General features: G+C 33.9%; 1 protein-coding gene across 18 annotated transcripts in view; it reads right to left on the reverse strand.

The window, feature by feature from the left end:
• Positions 1–19,297, reverse strand: part of LOC145814627 (ubiquitin C-terminal hydrolase 12-like) — a 37,511-nt gene extending 18,214 nt beyond the window's left edge. For 10 of the 18 annotated variants that reach the window (XR_014357987.1, XR_014357986.1, XR_014357985.1 and 7 more), the window contains exons 1-12: positions 18,711–19,297; positions 18,197–18,462; positions 17,903–18,121; positions 17,702–17,810; positions 17,498–17,613; positions 17,138–17,236; positions 8,078–8,187; positions 6,272–6,346; positions 3,744–3,822; positions 3,496–3,642; positions 3,325–3,405; positions 3,102–3,221 (exon numbers count right to left, since the gene is read on the reverse strand). Coding sequence is in view for 14 of the 18 variants with exons in the window: in XM_082911556.1 (XP_082767682.1) it covers positions 3,102–3,221; positions 3,325–3,405; positions 3,496–3,642; positions 3,744–3,822; positions 6,272–6,346; positions 8,078–8,187; positions 17,138–17,236; positions 17,498–17,613; positions 17,702–17,810; positions 17,903–18,121; positions 18,197–18,409 (1,368 nt within the window). In the remaining 4 variants the exon portion in view is untranslated. The other 8 variants (XR_014357988.1, XM_082911562.1, XM_082911551.1 and 5 more) reach the window with 3 other exon arrangements.
• Between the last annotated feature and the right edge of the window lie 8,067 nt (positions 19,298–27,364).

Raw genomic sequence — 27,364 nt, forward strand, 5'->3', positions numbered from 1 at the left:
CACAACTGACAAGTCCCATCATGTCCATAAAAATCATGTCGCTAAAGCTTAGACAGACTCCCATTTTCCTAAGCCTCTTCAGCTCTGACCCGTAGACTAGTGCAAACAAGTACTCATCTTGCCGGGACGAGACCACTAAGTTGGCAAATGACATCTTCCAAAACAAGGTTGAGGGATGTGACAAGTTGACAGGATTGACTATGCATCCACTAGAAAAGAACAACTTGAGAGAAACTGATCACGAGCTAGAATTCAACACCACACTCCTTTCCTTCCTCCAGACACAATTGCTAAAAGCAATCTACTTAACTCAAAAACAACTTCCTAAGAGGAATAAAGGAATACCAAACATACAACTTCAAAGAAGCTCTTTGAAGCTAGCAAAGTTACCACTACCTACTTGCAAGAGGTTGCAATTACTACACCATTTCTAAAGCAACAACTGATCTAGTCATTTGTTTCATCTCATATCGATGATTTTGATTTTGAATAACATCATTCCTTCCTATTGATAGATATGCACCAACATCATCACTAATGTTCATAGCATAAACTCTGCCCTCTACCTCTTTGAGCCATCCAAACAAAGCACAAACACTCTGACTGAATCAAAGAGGAAAATCTGCAGAAGTGAACCGAAGTCGAACCACAATCGAACCAAACTCAAGCCACTCACAAGATCTAAACTAATCAAATACACACCAGTCAAAATCAAACCAATTCGAATACAAATCTAAGAGAATCAAACCAAATCGCATCAAAGATGGCTTCAATTAGGCTTTAAGAACACAAAAGGAAGGATCGAAGACATTCTAACCAAATTTGAGGGATTTTGAACTAGATCTGAGGGGAATTGAACCAAACTTGAGATCTCTTAATTCTCAATCTCACTAATCAAACTCAGATGCAGAGAACTGTGAGACAATCAAACCACACAAAATAGTTAATTGGCTCTATAAATCATTCACAATGCTCGATCAACAGTCAATTTGAGATCACGATTCGAATCGAAGTTCAAAATAACGAATTAGAGTGCCATCATAGCTTTTTGCATCAGATCTGGGTTTTATTTTTTTGGAGGCTTAGGGTTTCCAGCAACAACATAAGGTTTGAAATGAGATTTTGCACTATACGTTGTTCAGTTAGGGTTTGAAACCTAATTGAAACCTAGATTCTTGTTTGAGTTGATGCAGCTAGGGTTGAAAATGATCCAAACTCAAATCACAACTATGAGTCAAGCTTCAAACAAAGTTAAATAGGTGCCAAATGATCTAATCGAAGGTCGCGACTACAAAACGAGGCCAGACCGGAGGTAAAACATCTAGTTAAGGTTCAAAATTGTTAGTTGAGATGAGATCAAGTTTGAAAATCCACAGACAGAAGTCGTGATTCAACTTCAATCACTGAGAGCTACGATTCAACTTGCAAAACCAATTTCTGACTTCGAAACACCCCAACTAGGTTTCATGACTCCAAATCGAGATGTAATCCCATTTTCGGGACTTCAATCTACATCGAGATCAAGTCGCGAAGCGGACATCACGATCGCGACAAGTTCCAGATCTGGTATTCTGAGTTCACAACTTTGTAAAGGCTACAGGTAGCAACAATAGATTGGATTAGGTCAATGAGGAACCAGTGGCCGATTCAACTTCTAATCCAGACGTGAATCTGTTGAAGCAACCAATTAGGGCTTGCATGCAAGGACTGGTAACGTTCCTCCTATCTGATTGGTGAATTTAGCTTCAATTTGGAACAATTAGATATAGAATCTGAAGCTCTGATACCAAATTGATGCAATCAAGAATCTAAAATCAAGCGAGAGAGAACAAATCCCCAATTAGGGGGTAAGACCCTAAGGGGTTAGAGAGAGAACCCAAAGTACAAATGAAATTACATCACAAATCTATAGACCAAGACCACTAATAGCCTAACTAATAGAAGACTTAGTAGAGAACTGAAGACACTTGAGCATAGAACTCAAATTGACACTTTTGAGAAAAAGCTATTTTAGTAACTTCATAGTTTTTTGGCTAAAATATGAGGTAAAAGAAACTACAATGTTTGGGGTAACTTTTTGATTTTTTACAAAAAGATGTGCAAAAAATAGAGAGAAAAGGGAATCTTTGACTTTTTTTATATAGATTGTTGACTTTTTGATTTTTTTAGTAATTTTTTGGCTTTTAGGCTAAAAGTTGAATTTGCCAAACGAGGTCTTACCCTATATATTCTACTACATCAATTATAAAGAAGTGGAGTGGGAATAACATTTCCCAAAATATACCACATTTATAATTGTTATCTTAAATATTAGTTTATGAGCAGTTCAAAACATTTTAAAATATTAAATAGTTTATAGAGGCACCATAAATCAATTAGATATTAACAAATGTACCAAAATCTTAGTGCTCAAATTATTTAGAAAGAGTGTTAGTTTAATATTCCCAAAATATGTAATATTCACTTTATGAATTACTTGAATATGTCACATTATTGCCAAAGAATAAATAATTCTCTAAGAAACTAGTACTTTTGATCATTCACTAAGAAAATAGAGCTTTTGATCAATTATACATTTAGGCATTTCCACAAATTCACGATCCGTTTTGTGTGTCTATGGCTCTAAGCAATAGATATGTGTGTGAGCCCAAGTGTCCGAAGCATATCCATTTCTATAAATATATTAAAAAAAAGATAACTAGACACATTTGGACACGTGCCCAATGCATCTTAGAAGTGTTTATGCTTCTTAGATGTGCATTAACTTGAGGAGGGCTCTTAGGTGCCACAGTCAAAGAAATGGGGGAAAAGAATACCTTGAACCAAGCTTCAATTGCCCATTCATGCAATAAACAGATTACTTTAAACAAACTTACAAAATCAAATCCACTGCATTCTTCTTCTTTCTAAGAAAATAAAGACAGAACAATCCTACCAATAGACAAAATCATTCATTTACTTTTCTCAGACATGAACCTTCAAACAAGTTAACTTATATCAGGAGGCAGATATATGATCAAATACCAAATAAACCAATATTCAACAAAGACAACTCATCTAAACCTAACCAAATTCAATGACATCAAAATCGTAGAGAATACCTTGAAAAGGTTGAAAGGTGTCTGTTTCTGGATACGAAAACTACGAACTTTGTCATGATCCACAAGATCAAAATATACATCCCTTCCAAGCTGTTCAAGAAGGTCCTCATCACGAGCAACCTGAGGAATCAAATAACTGATTTAGCAAACAATATTCCATAAGGCAGATGCATAATTGGCAAAAAAGTAACAACTTTAAGGGGAGAGTTTAGGTCTTTGTAACCTTTATGATGGTATAAAGATGTGCCTCTGCTTTTTCCTTTCTCTTTTGCTCTTTTTCTTCTTGTTCTTTCTTCAACCTTATCTTGAATTTGATGTCCACAGATCCCAGTATAATTTATTGGGGAGAACAATATCAGGAACTCAAATCACAAGAACAATTCAAAAATCTTACCCTAAGGTGTTCGGCTATGTCCTTTTCATCGACATTACATATTATTTTCTCCTTATCACTTTCGCGTATATACACAAGCATATATGCATTAGAGTATTTTGTAAACTTAAATGGAGAGTTGTTGAACCCAGGATTTGTCTGTGGTAGCTGTTGGATACAAGCATAGTACAGAACAGACAGTAGTTAAATTGAAGATTAGGATAACCTAGACCAGAAAACTTAGATTTCATAACTGTACAAAGGGTTACCTCTTCCTCACCACCATACTGCTCCTCCAATGCCCTCTTCATGTCCTCTTTTGTTACCCGTTCATCATCAAATTTAAACCTGTATGCACCCAACTTGCAGTGAATTCTGACGTAACCAAATGGTAACAACTTAAAAGATGATTCACTATATCAATAATTTGAAAGCTAACCTCAAAACAAAGTATAAGTACTTGCTAAACAATACTAAAGCAGTGATAAAAAAAGTCTTCAAAATGCCAACGAGTACAAAGGAACACAAAGAAAGGTAGAGTATAGCACAAAACAATGTTGTTGTGCCAACAATCGACCAATCACGCAAACATTATTACAAATATTTATTTCCTTCAAACTATGAAGCACATACACCTCACCAGTGGCCGCATATTGGTATCCAACATATATCGGACATGAAACACCCTCTGAACATGTAGTGGACATGCTAGAGGAAATGTCCCAAAAAAAAAATATTTAAATTCCACTCGGGCACACTGGAGATGCGCTTGGGACACGTTAGGGACAAGCTCGCGACACATTCAACAAGAAAGAAAACAGTTTTTTTTTTTTTCCTTACATTTGTTGTGGGTAACCTAACTATTTGAATGTGAAAAAAAAAAAAAAATTAAATAGTGGATAAACTGCTTAATGAAATGTATAATTATTAATTTTTTATTGTTATGATATAAACCACTATAACCAGCAAAGAAAAATTTAGATTTCTTTTTTTTTATTTAAAAAAAAAAAAAAAACTTGTGGGTCACTTATTGATCTTTATGGTGCTTCCTCTATCAATTAGATTCGTTGTCCAAAGAATATGGCAGCTAGGCATATCTATTTCTTCATATTTTGGCTTCTATGAAGTTTCTTTCATTATAAAAATTGTTGTTTTAGACGATGTATGATTTGCAACTTTATTTTATCACTTTAACATTTTTGATGGAATGCTATTGTTATTATATCTAGATGTTTAAGCCAAGGATGGAATATGTGGGTTTTCAATTTTAGTTAGTGTTATGTTGCATTTTTTCATTATCTTTAAATAAAATATTAAAAAATATATGACACATAATAAATAGTCAGGCAACAATGCCACAAACTCATTTTATGCTTCCATGCACATTATATCAGTCTGTCATTTTACCCTCAGTCTCTCTTTTTGCCACTCTCACTCTCTTTCTCCCTCTTCAGTCTTACATTCTCTCTACAAATCAAACCACCCATACATATGCACTAACACTCCATTCATCAATCAAACTACATTCCTCAAACCTAGACTATCCACCCACCATTAACACCAACCAAACTACCACCTCACCTCCTTTATTCCACCACCATTGTTCCATTATCAAAGCCAGGACCCCTTCTATTCCCTTTACAACACTGTTCTTATAGAAAAAATACAAACCAAACCCAGAAAGAGCTCACTCGGTATATGCTAATGTGTATATGTTAGCAAACAAATCTTCACCTTCCACTTCTATTTACATTTTCTTCTTTTTATCTCCATTCAATCTTTCCTTTCCTATTATTTTACATTTAAATCTTTTCTTTCTTCCTCACTCCTTTTTCTACCCAATTTTTCTAAAGTATTGACTCTATGGTTTTCATGCTTGTCGATTCAGCTTCTTATCGCCATCAAACTCGCCGGCCAGTGTATTATGCAACTATTTGAGTATCTCTTCAATCAGGACGCCCAAATCATCACAGACCGAACCAAAGACCCAAATCACCCAAATAGAGAGAGGTGGGGACAAGATGGGAGAAGCGTAGAAGTTGTGACTGATGACAATGACCTTACGCTGTTGCTGGAAGGAAGCAATAACAGGAGGAGTCAATGGTGGGAGAGGGGGGGGGGTTGATGGAAGCAACGGCATGATTGGCATGGGTGAACCTTAATTTCTTGAAGAGAACCATGGGGCAAGCAACAATGGTGGTATTCATTTTTTTTCATCTCAATATTTGATTACTGATCTCAACAATGGTGGGGGGTGAGGACTGGTAAGGTAGACTATATGGGCTGCTGCCAGAAATTGTTAATTGAAGTAGGAAGGAAAGTACAGTAAAAAATGATTTAAAAGAGACAGAAAATTAGAGAGATTGAACCAAAACATCAATCTCGACTAAAAAGCAGAGAGAAACATTGGGTGGGAAAGAGAGTTGTTTAATATTGTGGAATGTGAACGCAGAAGAAAGGAGGAATGAAGAGAGTGTTAAAGTCATGTAAACAGAGATTGAATGCTTCGAGGGTAAAAATGTCAAACCATTATAATATCCATGTAAGCATAAATGGCATTATCGCCACCCTAATAAATATATAAAACTATACTGTGTGTCCCCCATATATCATGTCCTGCATTTTTTTAAAATTTATGTGTGAACATATTGCATCATGTCATGGGTCCGTGTGTTCGTGCTTTTTAGCCTTCAAAGCTTTGCTGAGCAATGTTAAGCAAAATATATAGGTTAAACATATAACCAACAAAAACTAACAATCAAAAAGAGCAAAAAACAGTACAAACATATATGCATACCACTGCTCAGAGAGGGTTGGCCTGATATAAGCATAATAATGTCCACCATGCACCCCACCACTATGAACCAAAACACTGCAAACAAGCAATACTTCGTTATAACCATTGCGATACAGAGTGTCAATTACATGCTGATATCCATCAATCACAATTACTAAAATCAAAAATCAAAAGAAAAGGTATTATGGAAGTCTACAATGTACTTTTCGCATAAAATCTAATTTTCTTGGACATATAATACTATCTGAACAGAAAACAAAAAATCATGCCCCAACAAAATAAAAAATAATGAGAAAATGAAAAAGGAAATAATAAATGATGACACAGATAACACAAATGAATAAAATACATCTCCATTCACATCAAAAGGAGAGATGAAAATGTGTGATAAGGACATGTAATTCTGGAGTGCTATATAATTGAAATATGTGGCCAATATAGTATAAAGATGCCACACCACTTCAATTCCTTTGTCAGAATTTCATTTTTTTCCAGGGGAGGGAAAAAGAGAGGAAAGTGCTACATTGACCAAAGAGTCATACAACAGTAATCAAGAATCCACCTTCCTCTTTTGTTCTCAGGTTTTTCTTTGGGGAGAGGTTTCAATGGATCCATGGAGGCTGCCTCCCATTGAGGCTTGAACCCATAACCTTATACTTGGTTCCATATCACAAGGATCAAAATTTTGTTTCGGTATGTTCTTTTGGTTAGCTTGGAAACGGAAATGTTTTGAAATGAATTTTCGAAAACATAAGTGAAATGAGGAGGGGGAAAAAACATTTGAGAACAAAAACCAAAACCTATATAAATGTTAATACATTCGGAATAATTAAATAATTGAACATGTTGAGCTCTATGAATATTAGAAGCTCATAAACAAGGTTTAAAAACTTAGTTATTGGTTTGCCATTGTAAGAAAATACATTTGGAAAATGCAAAATTCTGATAGCAAAAGGAACGAAAACAGAAAAAACAAAGTACATTGCAGTAACAAAGAAAGAAGGAAAATAAGTGGCTTAATCATGCATGTTTATTTTCTCCTTTCTATCTCTTCTCTTTTGTTTTTAAGTTTCTTAAATTCTCTAATAAATTTAATATTTTTATATATTCTCAAGTATTTTCTTTTGACAAAAAGAGGCAAATAGAAATAAGCATTGTTAAATGTTCTTAATAGGTGTCGAAATAACTCATTGTTGCGGTATGTTCTCTAGTGTTTCACTGTGTTTTGGTATATTTCAATGGAAACATTGAAATTTTGCTATGCCACTGTTATTTCGTTATGGTTTCCTAGGAAACAGAAATGTTTCGGCCATTGATAGAAACAAAACGAAATTTTGTTCTTCATCTCATCATCCAACCACCAAGCAGGAAGAGAAGACATCTTTCCCCTTTAAATTTAGCAAACATAAGATGAGGATTTTTTTTAAAAAGATCTACAATTAGATACCATTTTCTAAGTTGATATTTGTTATCAACATATTGGATATATTGGAAGAAAAGCAATAAACAGAGAAGTAAGGAAACATGCAAAAAAAGCGCCACCTGACAATTTCATATAAATTTATCTAAAGAGAGCAGATGTTTCACAAAACAAAGCGGTAAAGGTATGCAAAGATTTCCTGGAAAGAAAATTAATCAGAGGCCTATTAGCATAAGATAAAGCCACTTTACATTTTCATATAATTTTATCTAAAGAGAGCATATATTTCAACAAAACAAATTGTGTAAAGCTATACATTAAGTAAAATTTTCTGGGAAGAAAATTAATGAGAGGCTCACTGGTATAATGTAAAAAAGAATAAATACCTGTGAAGGGTATACAAGTTGCGAACACTCCTATCTGCTTCAGGTGACAAATATCTGCCATCCTCTCTGTCAAGATCGAGTTGTAGAGGGAACTCATAGCGGTCATTTATCTGTTTTACAAATGAAACAAGATGTTTCAGTAATGTTTTAAATGAAAGAGGTTATGTGTGTGTGTGTGTGACAAACGGTTAGTGTAAACATCTTTCACAAAAACAACTAATTCTAAAGTGGGAGGGAGCAATAGTTTAAGAAAAGTTCCCTCATCATTGAGCTAGTCTGCTCTCAAAATCAAGCAGACAGTCAGAACTCTAGAGAAGAGGTACATGAGAGAGAGTTGACCTTGCCCAACTCAAATTATACAGTTCATTCCAAAAGCATCATATGGAAGGAAGCAGTAAGACAACTAGAAAATAAAAAGAAGGGTTATTCTAGAACCTAAAAATGATAAAAGCAAAAAGACAGATTCTGATTGAAATATAAATGATCCATTAGATAAACTAGGCACAGAGTGGGGTGGGGTCCCTTTAAAGCTAGGCATGTTATCCATAATCAAGCAAGATAATCAGATCATGCCAAATGACAAGATATTAAGTTTCTTACATGATGAATGATACTGTGGGCTTTGTGCATAGATCAGACAAACATATGCTGCTGGCACAAGACTCATCCACTTCCACTCAAAAGTTACAGACTTGGCATTTGAACACATATTTGGAGGACCTGATATTCAGCTATTTAGGGACCCTAAACAGCTTTTCTATTGAAGCATTATTTCCAGAGCCCAAAAGTTTTTCATCAAGTAAAGGAATGTATTTAAATCAGGGGGAAAGAATCTCGGACCTTCTGTTAACATTATCTTATAAACAAAAATTATTTGGGCTCTAAAATATACAAGGGCTGAAATTGGAAATGACAAGGCAAAAGCTTGTTCAATGTTCACTTTAAGCACACCTAGTTTGGCCTGGTGCAAATGAGCTCAAAATGACTGAGACTCACCAATCATTCAAAAACAAGTATCTTTGAAACATGTAGCTCCTTCATGACTAACTAGTTATTTCATTTTTTGCTGGAAATTTGTGTTAATGCATATAATAAGATAGTGGCATGTATATAATATGATAGTGGTGTTGGTGGTAGATAGTGGCATGTATAGAATATGATAGTGGTGTTGGTGGTAGATAGTGGCATGTATAGAATATGATAGTGGTGTTGGTGGTAGATAGTGGCATGTATATAATATCATAGTGGTAGATAGTGGTAATATATAATATGTAAGTGGCATATAATGGGTTATAATGATGTTTGTAATATCTCCTATATAAGGAGTGTCATTTGGTCTTGTAAAATAAGAAGTTTTGAATATAACAGAAATATATTCCTTCTTCCTCATATTTTCGGAGTTCTTCTTCCTCATTTTTTCTAAGTTGTTATCAGAGCAACAAAAAACACAGCAGCCCTAAAACCGTCATAGCCATGTCGGAAGTCACGTCTGAAACCACTTCAACCCCTGCCGCTGCCATTCCAGTAAAAACGTCCAACTCTCACTCTGTCCAAATCACCACCATCCGCCTAAATGGTGATAATTTTCTCCGCTGGTCACAATCTGTCCGGATGTATATCCGTGGGCAAGGAAAGATCGGTTACATCACTGGTGACAAGAAGGCTCCTGCTGTTAATGATCCGCTGTTCGACAGTTAGGACGCTGAAAACTCCATGGTTATGACATGGTTGGTCAATTCCATGGAGGAGGATATAAGCTCTAATTACATGTGCTATCCTACTGCACAAGAATTGTGGGATAATGTTAGTCAGATGTATTCTGACCTAGGAAATCAATCTCAAGTTTTCGAATTAACTTTGAAGTTGGGAGAGATTCGTCAAGGAGATGATTCCGTCACCAAATATTTCAATTCGTTGAAAAGGTTGTGGCAGGATCTTGACATCTTTAACACATACGAATGGAAATCGGTTGACGACTGCAACCACCACAAGAAAACTGTGGAAGACAGCCGTATTTACAAGTTTCTTGCCGGCCTCAACATTGAGTTCGATGAAGTGCGAGGAAGAATTATTGGCAGACCTCCTCTCCCATCCATTGGCGAAGTATTTGCTGAAGTCAGAAGGGAAGAGAGCCGAAGGAGCGTCATGCTTAAGAAAAAAGGTACTGGTGAATCAATTGAAATTTCTGCTTTAATTAGCGATGCTGCGGCCAACAAGGCTGCAAATTACCAGCGCAGGTTTGATGATAAGCCACGGGTCTGGTGTGATTTTTGCAACAAGCCTCGCCATACACGCAAAACGTGTTGGAAGATCCATGGCAAACCTGTCAACTGGAAAAGCAGCAAACAAGGAGAGAAGAATCGTGGCTTTCCTACCGCTAATGAAGCCGATTCAGGTCCCTTCAACAAAGAGCAGATTGATCAACTCTTAAAGCTGATAAAATCCAACTCCTCATCCGGTACTCCTAGTGTTTTGTTGGCACAAACAGGTAGAAATCCTAAAGCCTTCTCTTGCCTAAACTTCTCTCCGTGGATCATAGATTCCGGTGCCTCCGATCACATGACTAGTTTTTCCCATTTATTTAGTACCTATTTCCCTTGTTCTGGTCATGACAAAATCAGAATAGCCGATGGTAGTTTTTCACCTATTGCAGGAAAAGGATTTATTAAACTAACTGAGAAAATTAATCTCAATGCTGTTCTTCACGTCCCCAACTTAGCCTGTAACCTTTTGTCTGTCAGTAAACTATCTAAGGATTCTAATTGTCGTGTTACATTTTTTGAATCCCATTGTGAATTTCAGGACCAGAACTCGGGGATGATGATTGGGCGTGCTAGGATGCTTGAAGGTCTTTACTACTTTGATGAAGTACCTGTTAGTAATAAAAAAGCTCAGAGCTTTAATAGTACTAGTTCAATCTCTGTTCGAGAAAAAATAATGCTATGGCACTATAGGCTAGGACATCCTAGTTTTCTTTATCTGAAATATTTATTTCCAGAATTATTTAAAGGGATTGATTGTTCTTCTTTTCATTGTGAAAGTTGCATTTTTGCAAAATTTCGTCGCTCTACTTATTTGCCAAAACCTTACCAGGCTTCCAAACCTTTTTATTTGATTCATAGTGATGTTTGGGGCCCTTCTAAAATCACTACTCTTTCTGGTAAAAGATGGTTTGTTACATTTATTGATGACCATACCCGCTTATGTTGGATTTATTTGATGAATAAAAAATCTGACGTGAAAAATTTATTCACAAATTTTTACAATATGATTGAAAACCAATTTCAAACCAAAATTGGTATTTTACATTCTGATAATGGAACAGAATATTTCAATGAGCAGTTGGGTGAGTTTTTGAAAAAAAAAAGGGATTTTTCATCAATCTACATGTCGGGATACCCCTCAACAAAATGGCATTGCAGAACGAAAAAATAAACATCTACTTGAAGTAGCACGTGCTATAATGTTTTACATGCATGTTCCTAAATATTTATGGGGCGAAGCAATTTTAACAGCCTCTTATTTGATAAACAGGATGCCTACAAAGGTGTTAACATACAAAACACCTTTCGATTGTCTAAAAATTTTTTTTCCTGACACGAGGTTGTTTTCTGATTTACCCACCAAAGTTTTTGGATGTACTGCCTATGTTCATGTTCCCAGTCAATTTCGTTCAAAACTTGACCCCCGTGCTATAAAATGTGTTTTTTTGGGTTATTCCTCAAACAAAAAGGGGTATAAGTGTTTCGATCCTCAAACCAAGAAATTTCATGTGAGTATGGATGTGTCATTTGTGGAAACAAAATCCTATTTCCCCAACACTTCTCTTCAGGGGGAGACAAGTGGAGTAGAAGACCGTTTTTGGGATATTTCTATCCCGCTCCTCAATGTCATTTATCCTACACAAAAACCACATCTGTCTGATAATGATCACTTAGGAGAACCAAGTTCTATGGTTGCCTAGTCAAGAAGATTCTTGTTTAGGGAGAGAAGTACTACAAAATGATCTAAATCCTGAGCTTCAGGTTTATACTAGGAAGCGATTTCACCTGAGGAATAATGACCCGAATGTCCATCGTAATGACCCGAATGTCCACCCGAGTTCTGGCATCGAAATTTTAGGTAATCCTATTCCTTCTATTTCCGACCTTGATGTTCCTATAGCAATTAGGAAAGGTGTCCGAAATTGCATTAAACATCCTATTGCAAATTACCTCTCCTATCAAAGACTGTCTAAAAACCATAGAGCTTTCACATCTAGGATTTCACACTTGTTTGTTCCAAGGAATATACAGGAAGCATTGGATGATCCGAATTGGAAATTAGCAATCATGGAGGAGATGAATGCTTTAAGGAGAAGTGGTACTTGGGAGATAGTTGATCTACCCAAAGACAAGAAAACAGTTGGGTGTAAATGGGTGTTTACGATAAAATGTAACGCAGATGGAAGCGTTGAGAGATACAAGGCGAGACTGGTGGCTAAAGGCTTCACTCAAACTTATGGGATCGACTATCAGGAGACGTTTGCTCCTGTTGCTAAAATAAATTCCATCAGAGTACTGTTATCTCTTGCAGTAAATTCAGATTGGCCTCTACATCAACTTGACATTAAAAATGCATTTCTCAATGGTGATCTTGAAGAGGAAGTGTTCATGAGCCTACCGCCGGGATTTGAGCAGAGACTTGGAAGCGACAGAGTATGCAGATTGAACAAGTCATTATACGGACTCAAACAATCACCAAGAGCGTGGTTTGAACGCTTTGGGAAGGCAGTTATCAGTTGTGGCTTCTCGCAGAGTCAAGCAGATCACACAATATTTTATAAACATTCAAAAAACAGTAAAATTGCAATTTTGATTGTTTATGTTGATGACATCATTTTAACTGGTAATGATGAAGCAGAGTTAGCAGCCCTCAAAGACAAACTCGCAAAAGAATTTCACATTAAGGATCTGGGAGCCCTCAAGTATTTCCTCGGAATGAAATTTGCAAGATCCAAGGAAGGTATATTCGTTAATCAGAGAAAATATGTTCTTGATCTCCTTGGAGAAACAGGTATGCTTGGTTGTAAGATGGTGGAGACTCCGATCGAGCCTAACTTGAAGTTACAAGCTGCTAAGGCTGAAGAAGTCAAAGAGAGGGAACAATATCAGCGACTTGTCGGGAAATTGATTTACTTGTCTCATACGCGGCCTGATATTGCCTTTGCAGTCAGCATGGTAAGTCAGTTCATGTACTCACCAGGGACAGAGCATTTTGAGGCCGTTTATAAGATCTTAAGATATTTGAAAGGAACTCCAGGGAGAGGCTTACTGTTCAAGAAACATGGACATCTTCAAGTTGAAGTATACACAGATGCAGACTGGGCAGGAAGTGTTACAGACAGGAGATCAACATCCGGATACTGCTCCTTTGTAGGTGGGAACCTAGTTACATGGCGGAGTAAAAAACAGAATGTGGTAGCTAGAAGTAGTGCAGAAACAGAGTTCAGAGCTGTTGCCCATGGAATCTGTGAAGTAATGTGGATTAAAAGAATTCTTGAAGAATTAAAGCTTTCTCACCCGACACCTATGAAGGTCTATTGTGACAACAAAGCAGCTATATCTATAGCTCATAATCCAGTTCTACATGATCGCACAAAACATATAGAAGTGGATAAACATTTCATCAAGGAGAAAATCAATGCTGGCATAATCTGTATGACCTACCTTCCAACAGGTGAACAATTAGCTGATGTGCTAACGAAGGGACTACACAAGAAGCAATTTGATAAGCTGACTAGCAAGCTGGCTATGGAAGATATCTTCAAACCAGCTTGAGGGGGAGTGCTGGAAATTTGTGTTAATGCATATAATAAGATAGTGGCATGTATATAATATGATAGTGGTGTTGGTGGTAGATAGTGGCATGTATAGAATATGATAGTGGTGTTGGTGGTAGATAGTGGCATGTATATAATATCATAGTGGTAAATAGTGGTAATATATAATATGTAAGTGGCATATAATGGGTTATAATGATGTTTGTAATATCTCCTATATAAGGAGTGTCATTTGGTCTTGTAAAATAAGAAGTTTTGAATATAACAGAAATATATTCCTTCTTCCTCATATTTTCGGAGTTCTTCTTCCTCATATTTTCTAAGTTTTTTCATGGAGGCTTCAACAATAAGTTTATAACCCCAACTCAATTTATTACAGCAAGGACACGATTTTCTCAATTGGTTGAATGAACAATCTATTCAAATCAATTTTTCTGTGAGACTCCAGGTATTGTCATAGGCAAAAGGCTGAACAGCTACGTTTGGTCCTACAATATAATATACACAATGTGAAATTTTATTAGAAAAGCATTTTTCAGAGTCATGAATTGTACATGGCTTCCTGCTATTCCTTTGGTTCAATGAGAGAGAGAGAGAGAGAGAGATTGGGCATCAGATGTAAATAGCATTTGAACTTGGGTGGGTTCAAATGGCAATGACCCAAGCTAAACTCAAATTTCAGTTGTGCTTGGACCACTATCTATCAACCTCAAGCTAAGCTTGGCTGTAAATCCGCACCACAGTTTGAATTTGGGCAGGGTTTGATTGGGAAATAGTCTCAAACAACTCAGCTTAAATATATGCATATAGTACGTGTATTAATTTATTAATTTTTTTCTCAGCCAATCTATGGGCACTAAGATTATATTGTAGTTCAAGAACATGTACTCACAACACAAGAATTCTCCCCCTTCTAAAAAACCGAAGTCCTAAGTTCAGCTGATTAAAATGGGCAATTTTTTTGTCTTTGAAATCTTGCAGCCACCTTTCCATGCCACCACAGCACCGCCAGTCCGCTCCACAGCAACACCTCTTCATTTTCTCCACATTGTCCTGCAGCTCTTGTTTGTTATAGAGCCCTTATTCATGTCACATATATTACTTTCTGTCTCCATATATCTTTGTATATCTCTTTTGACACGTATTTATATATATTGCAAAGGTATTGCTCAGTATAATATAAAGACACGGGCGTATATAGTTTGTGAATTTAATATCTAGTATAAATCCTTTGGCTCCACAAAATTCAAAAAGAAAAAACAACTCACTGCACTATACATATTTTCTTTTCTTTACACAAAATTTATAATTTTATATAGTTATTATATTATAATATAAATATTTCATTCAAATACAATAAAATAATGTAACATAACACTAATTCCTAAGGGAGTTCAGAACCAAACATCAAACATAGATTTGTAAATGTCGCAACTGACCCTCCCTAGAAGTGGAAATGATCTGGGGAACTTTCCAGAAGCTAACCATGATCAAGCCAACGACTCATCTATGCCCTCTAACCTTTGCTACAATCACAAATAATCCAAGAGTGTCAAAATCTTCGAACTAGCGACAAAAAAATCCCAGTTTCAAACTATCCAATAAAAGAAAACAAGGTATCACTACATGATCATAAACAAATAATGTAACACAAAAATGAACACATCCCTCAATGTCAAAAGAATTCACCCTCTATATTTCTTATGAAAACAAGCTCCTAGATGCACTCGAGGCATGACTTACACTTAGGCCTGGGTGCCTGATTCAAAGTCAAGAATAGAATCTTGCATCAAATACCATCAAAATTTCCACATTGGCAATAATTAGACACACAACTTCAAAAGTTTTCCAAGCTTGAAGAACAAAAAACACTGTAAAGCATCAGTTTTAGCTTATTTTTTCTTTTTCTTTTTCCTTTTTGATAAATAAAAACCACCAGTTTTAGCTTCTCTATTAATCACGCTCTTATTTCTCACCATCCACAAACAGTGAAGGAAAAGACCAAATGGGAAAAACAAATTGTGTGATACCAAAACATTCAAAATATCAGTACAGCTCCCGAGAAAAAAGGAAAAAATTTCAAATTGATAAGGAAGAGGACATTGCATCTGCTTGTGCAGCAATTGATGATGCAAATCTGCATTCCAGCCTGCTCAACAAACATAATGCATAAGCTAGGGCAAAATAAGACCAGTAGGGTAGAAAGATTGTTAATCTAGAGCACCTTGTAGCAAACATCACATTTAAAATGACTTAACCATGAGGCAATGCAGACCTTTAAAGACAGAACGTCTCCAATGGAATTTTTAAACCTTCCATGCATGCAGTGTCTCTTGGGTGTGTTAAGGGAATAAGGATTGTGCACCATAAAGAATATCGAGTGTGTTTGGTTTGGTTTTGGGAGATAAATTTTTAAAAAAAAAAATTGGGAGAGAGTTTAGAAATTTTTTTGGTTTGTTTGGTTGTATATTTTGAAAATAGTTTAAGAGTATGGAAGTTTGGGATGATTTGATATTTTGTTGTAGTTGAGTAGATGTGTGTGAGAGAAAAAGTGATTGAGGATGAGAGAGGAGAGAAAAAAGGTGATTGATTGATGTACAAGAGAGAGAAAGTGATTTTGGAAAAAAAATTCAAAAAATTTCTAACCAAACAAAATTTTGAAATTTTTTTTCAAAAATTGTGTTTTGAGAGTGAAACCAAACAAGGCCATCATTTTTTTCTTTTTGTCCTTTTTGCTGATGAGAATGAAATTGGCCAGAACTCCTACACCTCACTAGGAGGTCAGTGGTTCAAATCTCCCCACTTGCATATGGATCTTATTCCCCGTGTATTAATTGGGGCTTTCTCTCCCACTTTGGGAGTTTCTTTGTATTGATTATATGTTGTATTTGATCATTATCATTATAATTGTTAATCATTGGGCTTCATTGTAATATCTTATATGAATCCAAAAAAAAAAAAAAGAATGAAATTGTTACATTTACAAAATGTAGCTTAATTCTAGTTTTGTTAAAAAATAGAAAGTTGTCCATGGCAACAGGCATACATATCTAGTAGAACAGAGCTACACAAATTGTAAAATGAAGCATACCATTTTTATTTTATTATTGAATTTAGCTGATATGCTGCATAATTGTACAACACTAACAGTGATCGGATTGAACAGACAATGCATACCATACACAATCATAAATAAAAAAACAAGTCACAAAGCAAAATACAGATTTTTTAATACTAACCTTTACCATGGTATCCCGCATAAAATCATATTCAAACCGTTTTAACTGAAGTTGAAGGACAGGGGGGAAATCAATGAACAGGACACCCTTCCTTGCATCCTGGAAAGGTCAAGAATTACAGCATTTCTTTATGAGACAGAACCATAGCATTGCGTCCGGCAATTGGATCCAAAAAAGAACAAAATGCTTGTCAATGATAATGACAAAATGGACAACTCAATTGCAATGAAAATTTAATATCAACTTAATAAAGCACTTCGGCTTTGTTCAGACCGGCATACAAAATGGTTGATCCAGGTAAAGCTATCTTGGAAATTATTTAGAGTGAAATTCAAATCACAGGGTTTCAAAGCATCCAACCTGTAACCCATATTGTTCAGCATGGTATTTGTTATCACCCTCGAGACGTTCCACCTCCACATATTTGTCGAAAGAAGCATAAACATCACGACAGCCCTTGACATCAAGCTGAAGATCTACACTCAAAATACATATAAGTCAGTAAAGCTTACAGATATATATCTCAAATAACACAGTGGTATAACTGTAAGTTAAAACAAGTACCATAAAATGATTCCTTTCTTGTTGATTTGTAGTCCACATTGATGCATTCTATATAGTTCATATGGTGACCTTCAAATAACTGCTGTATTGTACCCTCCACAACAGTTCCCTGAGCCAGTAAAACCAGAGTCAAGTATAATAATCAACCTCCTAGCACTAAATACAGACTATGAAGTCCATGATGCTATTAAATCACTATACCTTCATTTTATCTTCAAGCTTTTCACAAAGCACTCTGTTAAGTTCTTGCACGTCATGCTGCATGAAAGAATCATATGTATCCCATCCGAAAGACTTCGTCAACTCTTTTGTTGCTACACTAGTGTCACTGTACTGGAGCTTATAGAATAAACTCTGCAAAGCCAAAGGGATGCTCCCTGACGGCATATCATTCTCAGTTGTTGGCATATGATACACAGCCTGAATAAAGTGACCCAAATAAGGCATTTCCTCATAAAATAAAATCAATCAGACAAGTTGAATGAAAAGGCAAACCTTTCTGAAATAAGGAATATGGTACAATGTCTGGAGGAGAGAGTTCATGTAACAAGTAGCTCCTTGATTTTTAAGACCTACATAGCCAGTCTCCTTTTTCGAGTCATGTGACCAGTAATCAGTTACCCTACGGACAGCAACATCAGCTTCTACTACAATAGTATCATTCACCAGATAACCTCTACTGGGGTCATACAGTTCACTAAGAGGCATGAAAGAAGTGAAACCCCAATCACTTTCTCGTGCATTGAACTGGTGTTGTGTGTCTGCAGAATGAAAAGCATCTCAATTAGCATCAAACCAGTAATAGGCTTTAAACCTAAAAAGAAACAAAGAAGTATAAGATACCAGTTTGCACAAAACTTTATCTGTCTAACGACTTAGATTGACGAACGACTTTGGAATGCCACCTTCTAGGTGATTAACAGAGAGATTGAGATGTACAAGGGATATCATGTTCCCAAAAGCATCAGGAATCGGACCTTCTAGATCATTAAAAGAGAGATCAAGATACCTTAAGTTGGAAAGGTTCCCAAGCTGATGAGGAATCGGACCACCAAAGTGATTGAAATTGAGGTTGAGGACTTGTAATCTGCTCAAGGAAGCAATTGACTCTGGGATGCGCCCTTCAAACGAATTTCCGCTAAGATCTAAGTACTTCAAATGCTGCAATTCAAGCAATGAAGGACTCATCTCACCTCTCAGACCATAGGAATAGGAAAGATTCTCTGGTACATGAAGATCGAGCATGGTTACATGACCACTGTGGTTGTTGCAATGGACTCCACTCCATTTGCAACAGTCTTTCTTATCTTCTTCATTCCCCCAAGAAGAGAGAATACCATAATGATCTATGGCAGCTTCTTTAAACTTGAGGAGAGCTTGTTTCTCCCTCTCTATGCACCTGATTTTATTAGCAGCTTCAACTCCTCCCGAGGAAAGTCCAAGAACAGGTATGTAGTTTAACAATAACACAACCACGAACACATGGAGAAGTTGAATTGATTTTGGTAGCATAATAATAATATATTTTGTGACCATAATGGATGGATGGCCAAAATTTGAAGGATAAAAGATTTTTGTTTGTTGTTTTTCGTTTTTCTGAGTTCTGTTTGCCATCCCACTTCTTATACTTAGATTGTCATATTTTTTTTATTTTTTTTTTAATTTAATTTTTTTAAAAATAGGGAGACTTGGGAGTCAATGAAGAAGACTCCAAGTCAATGAAGAAGACTTGGGAGTCAATGAATAAGACACGGCTACTTTTTGAAAAAGGACACACTGTACACACCCATTTGAAAAACAACCGTGTATCACAGGTAATTACATCGTACTAGATATCACGCAAGTCATCTACAGCGAAAACACGAGAACCCAAGTCAAGGTCAAATATGGCTGCAATGCAACCTATGTTTCTGCCGTACTTTACATTTAAATTTAAATTGGCCAAAATGACCTTCCCATTAGGGCTAGGTAGGTTGTCTTTAATTTAGATTTGCTTGTTTACAAATTTAGCTGTTTTAGTGGGTTTTTTTTTTTAATTTTTTTAATTATTTATGTGATAAAAAAAATTGTGTTATTGAGATGATTTGTAATTTTTTTTTATAGTTGAATAGATGATTATAAAAGAAAAAGTAATTAATTACTATGTAAGATGTAATATTTTATCTTATTAACTATTTTAATTTTATTTTTTATTTTTTATTTTTTCATCTTTATTAACTGTTTTAGCCAAAATCAAACATCCCAAATGTCTTAGAGTGGATGGTTAGGTTCCTTTTAAGGAAAATGGAATTTTTAATGAAAAGGCTATGGAAGCTCCAACTTCTCAACATAATTTTTCAAAATTTTTGAATTATTGTAAAAAGACAAAAAAGACATGTCGTAAAATGATTCGTTGATTAAGTTTATTTTAATATTATTAATATCAGCTAAATTTATATGTTCCTAAATTAACTACATGAAAAATTTATACCATGTATAGATACTCTCTAGTTTTTTAAATATATGTTCTTAAATTAACTTTTTTAATTAAATTTATTTTAATATTTAATATCACCTAAATTTGTATTTTCAAAATTAACCCCATAAAAATTTATACCATATATAGACACTCTCTAATTTTTAAATTTATGTTCCTAAATTAACTCCTACATATTTTCAAACCCTATAATCATATTAATATTTTAGTATTTTCAATTTTTTTTAAAATAAAAATTAACAACCTTCAAAATGTTTTGATATAATAGAATTTTATTTTTTAATGTTACATAAACTTCTAAAAATAGGAGATTGCAACCAAATATTCCAATTAGTCTTACGTTTTTTCGTGATTGGGGATGCTGTTGCGCGGGGTGCGCAGCAGCATCTGTTGTGCAGCGAAATGGGCCCATTTCAGGGTTCATTTTGATAATCTGAACCGTTCACATTTTAGAATATATCAAGTAGAACATGCTTGTAAAAAATCAAGTTAATCGGATATCGTTTACCGATTCATCCATTCACATTTCTATCTACAAAAATAAATAATAATTGTGATTTAAAGTATTAAAATGAATACAAATGTGAGTGGATGAATAGGTAAACGATATCCGATTAACTTGATTTTTTGCAGGTATGCTAACGGTTCGGATTATCAAAATGAGCCCCAAAATGAGTCTATTTCGCCGTACAACAGGTGCTACTGCGCACCCCGCGCAACAGCATCCCCAAATTCCGTTTTTTCTATTGGTCTATTAAGTCCTATTAGTGAAAAATTTCTTTCCGTGTAGTCCTATTTTTTTTTTATTTTAGTAGTGTTTTGGTAGACAACTATACCCTTTTATTAATGTGACAAGTATGATGTAATATTTCAATGTGGCAGGTATTAATGTGACACTCCAACGATGTGACATTTTAAAAAAACTAAAAATTCCGTAGTGTATTTTTTTCAAATGTGACAACGTGACAGGTATGATTTAACACTTCAAGACTTTTACTCCAAAAAACTTAAAAATTCCTTAGTGTACTTTGTCCAAATGTGACAACATGACAGGTATGATGTGACACTAAAAAAAAATTAAAAATTCCGTAGTGTACTTTTTTCAAATGTAATAATGTGACATGTGTACTTTTTCTAAATGTGACAACGTGACAGCTATAATATGACACTCTAAAAAAAGAAAAACTCTTAAGTGTACTTTTCCCAAGTGTGACAACGTGGCGAGTATGATGTGACACTCTTAAAAAAAAAAACTTTTTAGTGTATTTTTTTTTCCAAATGTGACATGTGACACTCAAAAAAAAAATAAACCCTTTTAGTATATTTTTTTCAAATGTGACATGTGACACTCCAATGTGGCGGGTATGATGTGACACTCTAAAAAAATTAAAACCTCTTTAGTGTACTTTTTCCAAATGTGACACTCTAACGTGGTGGGCAAATGAGTCATTACAATTCCAAAAAGATTAAATGGATTATAAAAAAAAAATATGAAGCTATATCGATTACAAGTGTAAAATATGGGACTTATTAATCAATTTCATTTTTTCTTTTGTCAGACTTTGTAATGTTAACTTGATTGTTTTTTACCATGGAAATATGTATTTTTTATTTGAATTATGAAAATATGTATTAAAACTTGAGAAACTATGATATAAATTGATTGTTTTTAACTATATTTATTAATTTATTGATCAATTTTTATTTTTTATTTTTACTTTTTATCAAATCCAAGATAGGGTCAGCTGAAAACAGAAATATTTTAAGTCGATCCAATATTAAATATCTATCTATCTATCTATATCTATATTAAAGTGATATTTCAATAATGATGGTAGGAAAATTCCCAAGACTTCATCATAAATTATTTTTTTATTTTAAAAATATTGAAATAAATCTTATTGGGTAACACATCATATTCATTATATTTTTTAAATTTTACCATTCTTTCCTAAAAAAAAAATATTGCTATGATTATGCCATCATTCTTACAAATAATAATTAGAATAATGATTTTTTCTCCGAATTTTGCCCCCCCTAATCCCCCGAATGCCCAAAACGACGTCGTTTTGGGCATTCTTTTTTTTTTTTTTTTTCTTTCTTCTTCTTCATCACGCAGGTCTGAGACAGAAGGAGAGGGAGAGAAAGAGAGAGGGAGAGGGAGAGAAGAGAGGCCAATCGTCAGTCCGATCGTCGCACCTCGGTGATCGTCGCAGCTCGCAGCTCGTCGGCGATCGTCGCAGCTCACATCTCGTCGGCGATCGTCTCCGCCCCGCCTCCGCCTCCGCCTCCGCCCCCTGCCCAGCCCGGTTGATGGTGGCCTCTCCAGTCCAGTCCTTCTTCTTCTTCTTCTTCTTCTTCTTCTTCTTCTTCCTTTTTCGAATTCGGGGGATTCGGAGGGGCTTTCGAGCTCCCTAGCATTACTGTAATAATTATTTCATAATTGAAAAATAAAGCACCAACACTTCATCATAAAATTCTTAATTTTTTTATTTTTAAAATATTAAAAGAATATTAAGTGGGTGTTTGGGAAGTGGGTTTTTATGTAGGTTTTTTTAGTTGTAGGATATTATTGGATAAAAAATTTTTAGTGTTTGGAAAGATAGTTGGATTTTTTTGTGATTGGATGTGATGTTTGTGAGAGAAAAAATGAAATGATTATAGGGTTGGATGTGATATCTTGTTTGAATTTGTTTTTTTATTTTTATTTTGTAAAACCTTTATCTTTTAGTGAAAAAAATGAGAAAAAAATCTAGGAACCAAGTTCCCAAACACCACATAAAGTGATAGTTCAATGATGAATGGTAGGAAAGTTCGTGATAGTTCAATGATGAATGATAGCAAAGTTCCCAAAGACTTCATCATAAAATTTTTAATTTTTGTTATTTTAAAAACATTGAAATAAATCTTATTGGCTAACACATCATATTATTTATAATTTTTTAAAATTTTTACCATTCTTTCATAAAACAAAAATATTGCTATGATTATGCCGTCATTCTTGTAATTAATAATTATTTCATAATAGGAAAATAAAGCTCCAACACTTGATCATAAAATTCTTAATTTTTTTATTTTTAAAATATAAAAAGAAAATAGAAAAAATTACTCATAAATCCCATTTGGAGAAAAGTTATTCCATTTAGTCTTAGAAGTTTTCTTTCAAACCAATTAGTCATTTTTATTTTGGATATGTTGTATTTCTTTGATTTGAGATTTGAAAGTTTACTTATTTGCCCTTGTATGTGTGTGTGGGTAAGGTAGGTTTTTATGTTTCTATTTTTTTTTTTTTTTTTTTTTTTTTGTGGAGATTTAGTGGAGTGATTTGTAGGTGGATGATATTACCCCGTTTGTGGTGTTATTGGTGTGGTGTTCGTCTCTATTGTAACATTAACATTAATTAACATCCAAATGTAACACTAATGTAACACATAAAAAAAACTCCTTACTATAGTTTTTCCAAACATAACACTCCAAAAAAACTCCTTAATGTAACACTCTAAAATAACACACACAAAAATTTCTTATTGTAACACTCTAATGTAACACATCAAAAAACTCCTTAATGTATTTTTCTAAACATAACACTTTAATATAACACACAAAAACTCCTTAATATAACACTCTAATGTAACACACACAAAAACTCCTTAATGTTACACTCTAATGTAACATACAAAAAAAACTTCTGCGTGTACCTTTTCTAAATGTAACACTCTAATATAACACTAAAAAAAATCCTTAGTGTTTTTTTTTTTTTAAAACAGCCAAAAGGAATTTTATTGAAAATTATCAAGAAAAAAGACATTGGCAATCAACAATAAAAACGAAGGAGCAAAGATCACAAAAGAACCAAACAGGGCAAATAAGGTCGGTAAGATATCAACCAAGCAGCCCAGAGACACAGAGACACCAACTGTTGAAACTCCAAGCAAAATGCAATTCTGTTTAAATGGTCCTCCAACACTGGTTCATCAGTACAGAACAGAACAGCCCCGAGTTTTAATCAGCACAGAACAACAAGTTCATCTCCATTGCACGAAGGCAGGATCAACTCCATCACATAACAGTAGCCTCAAGTCAACTCCAACCCAGAATCAGCTGCCCAAAACAGATCTGCTCCCCAGACTCAATCTTATTTGCCTCAGGTTGGTTAAAAAATCTTGAACAGAGAAATGACAGTCCTTGAATCTATGTTTGAGCCACAGTGCAACTCTGATTTTGATCAACTCACACAGGTCCACTAACTGAGGCGAAGCAGATTTGAAGATGCACTCATTCCTAAGCTTCCACAGAGACCATATAACAGCTAAGGGAATGACCTTCCATATCCATTTTTCTTTCCTGTTCAAATACACCCCATCCCACCAGTGAAGTATACCTTCTAATGAACATGGAATAGCCCCCTTCAACTCCCACCAATCCATCATATCAGCCCAAACCCTCCATGCAAAGTAGCAATGCATCAAGAGATGAGTGGAAGACTCAGGCTCAGATTTACACCAATCCTTAGTGTAACACACAAAAACTCCTTAATGTAACATTCTAATATAACACAAATAAATTCATTAGTGTACTTTTTCTAAACTTAACACTTCAATATAACATTCCAAAAAAATTCCTTAGTGTAACACTTTAGTGTAACAAAAAAAAAAAAAAATTGTGTATTTTTTCCAAACGTAACGCTCCAATGTAACACAAAAGAAAACTTCTTAGTGTACTTTTCTTACATATAACACTCCAATGTAACACTAAAAAAAAAAAAAAAGAATGTGAAATTCTTCAAACCATTCCAAAAGGAGTACAAATATTCCTTAGTAAGTTTTGAACAAATGTATAATTTCAAACTGTGAATGTTACGTTTAAAAAAAAGTATACTAAGGAGTTTTTTTAGTATTTTTGTGTGTTACATTGGAATGTTATGTTTGGGATTACACTAATTGAAGTATTATGTTTGGAAAAAATACACTAAGAATTATATATATATATATATTTACATTGGAGCGTTACGTTTGGGAAAAGTACACCAAAGAATTATTTTTGAGTGTTACGTTGTTACATTTGAGAAAAGTACACCAATGAGTTTTTTAGTGTGTTACATTGAAGTGTTACGTTATTGGAGTGTTACATTAGAGTGTTAGGTTTTTGTTCGTGATGTGAGATTTGTTCTAAAATGAGGGAAAATCCAAAACTTCTATAATTCAAATTGCCCAAATGTGTAATTTTACATTTTGAGAAAATCACTTTTATCCCTAAAAAATTAAGCCCAAACATGTAAAGTGACTAACTTTTTATGTACTTTCCACTTTAAGGAGACCTTCGGATTTATAAGAAAAAATAGAGGATTAAACCGTTCACAAGATCACATTTTAGGATTTATTAGTGCTTCACCCAAGAAAATATTATTGGCTAAAGCATCATATTAATTATAATTTTGTTAAAATTTTACCATTCTTTCCTAAAAACAAAAATATTGCTATGATTATACCATCATTCCTGAAAAATAATAATTATTTCATAATAAAAAAAAAAATTCAATTTTCCCTTTCTTTCTTTACAACCTATTATCTTTCCCACTTTAAAACCTTAGCCACTATACAACTTCTTCATGAAACCAAGAAACCAAGTCAGTTCGAAATATGTTCATTCTATTTAGAAATTAAAAGTATTATTTAAATGATCACAATTAAATAAAATTTGAAAATTATTATATTAAAAATATATACGGAATTTATGAGTAAATTTTCCTAGAGTTTAAAAAGAATAAATAATAGTATAAGACATTTCTTTTTGAATTTTATTGGTAAGTTTGTAATCGATTTGAGGATATCTATTATGAAAATTTTAAGTTTTAAATATTTAGGGTTTAATGGCTTAGACAGTAGATTTTTTAAAAAGTTTGTAATTTCAAACCTTGAAGTTCTAAAAACACTCTTAGTAAAAAAAAGTTTATTTTTATTTTTAAGCTATAGCAAATTTTAATTTTTGAGTTTTGTAATGGTTAAAGTAGGTCATATTGTTTGGTAACATTTTTATTTTTTTAAAAAAAAACTTTTTTATAACTTACATTTAGGAAGACCTTTTTTTTTTTTTTTTGTGGCTAATGTCCTTCTTTGATAAACTTTAAAAAAAAAAAGAGTAAATATATATTTTTTATTTTGTGCAACTTAGATGACCCTAAATTTTTATTAAAAAATAGGACAGATTTTAATTTTAATTTTGAATTTTTTTGCCTGGAGACATCACACAGGTCATTTACAGTGAAAACACAAGAAACCAAGTCAAGGTCAAACATGGTAGTAATGCAACCTTTCTTTCCTTCATGAATCACATTTACTTCCGTACTTTTCATTTGAATTTTGAATTGGCCAAAATGACTTTCCCATTAGGGCTATGTAAAATATAACTATTTTAGTGATTTTTTTTTTATTTTTTAACTATTTTATACGATGAAAAAAATTATGCATTTGAGATGATTTATAATTTTTTTTTTTTTTGTAATTAAATAGATGGTCATGAGAGAACAATTGATTAATTATTGTATTAGATGTAATATTTTGTCTTATTAATTATTTTAATTTTTTTTTTATATATTTATTGACTATCTTAGCCAAACTCAAATATCCCAAACAATGCCTAGTGTGTATGGTTAGGTTCCTATTAGCCCAATTTAGAGTGGATGGTGTTGTTTCACATTTGTGGGCTTCGTCATAGATCTCTATTCAATGATCTCAAACTATTTATTTTGTAAGTCTTTTTATGTATATTATCCACATAAAAAATTAATTACATCCAATAATCATAGAAGGTCCAATTTATCATATTTCTCAGCTAGAAAAAAAATATATTTTTAAAAACAAACTTGTTATCCATTTTATACCACCGGAACTTTGGCAATAGACTATTTTAGTAATTTTTTGGATTTTTTTAACTAAAATTGGAGCTAAAAAAATTAGTATATTTGGAATGATTTTTTGACTTTTTACGAAAAAAATATGTACAAAATAAAAAGAAAATTGAATTTTTAACTTGTATAATTTTTTAACTTTTTAACTTGTTTTTACTTTTTTAATTAGTTTCCAAACCACCTTGGAGGATTTTGTTTTCATTCTCGTTTTCGTTTTTGTGTTTTTTTTAACTAGTCATTGTTTACCTCCCAAAGATAATAGATAGTTACGAGTCGCAAG

The sequence above is a fragment of the Camellia sinensis genome, unplaced genomic scaffold (assembly GCF_055761805.1).
Source record: "Camellia sinensis isolate YWXY unplaced genomic scaffold, ASM5576180v1 Unanchor12, whole genome shotgun sequence".
NCBI classification, from domain to species: Eukaryota; Viridiplantae; Streptophyta; class Magnoliopsida; order Ericales; family Theaceae; genus Camellia; species Camellia sinensis.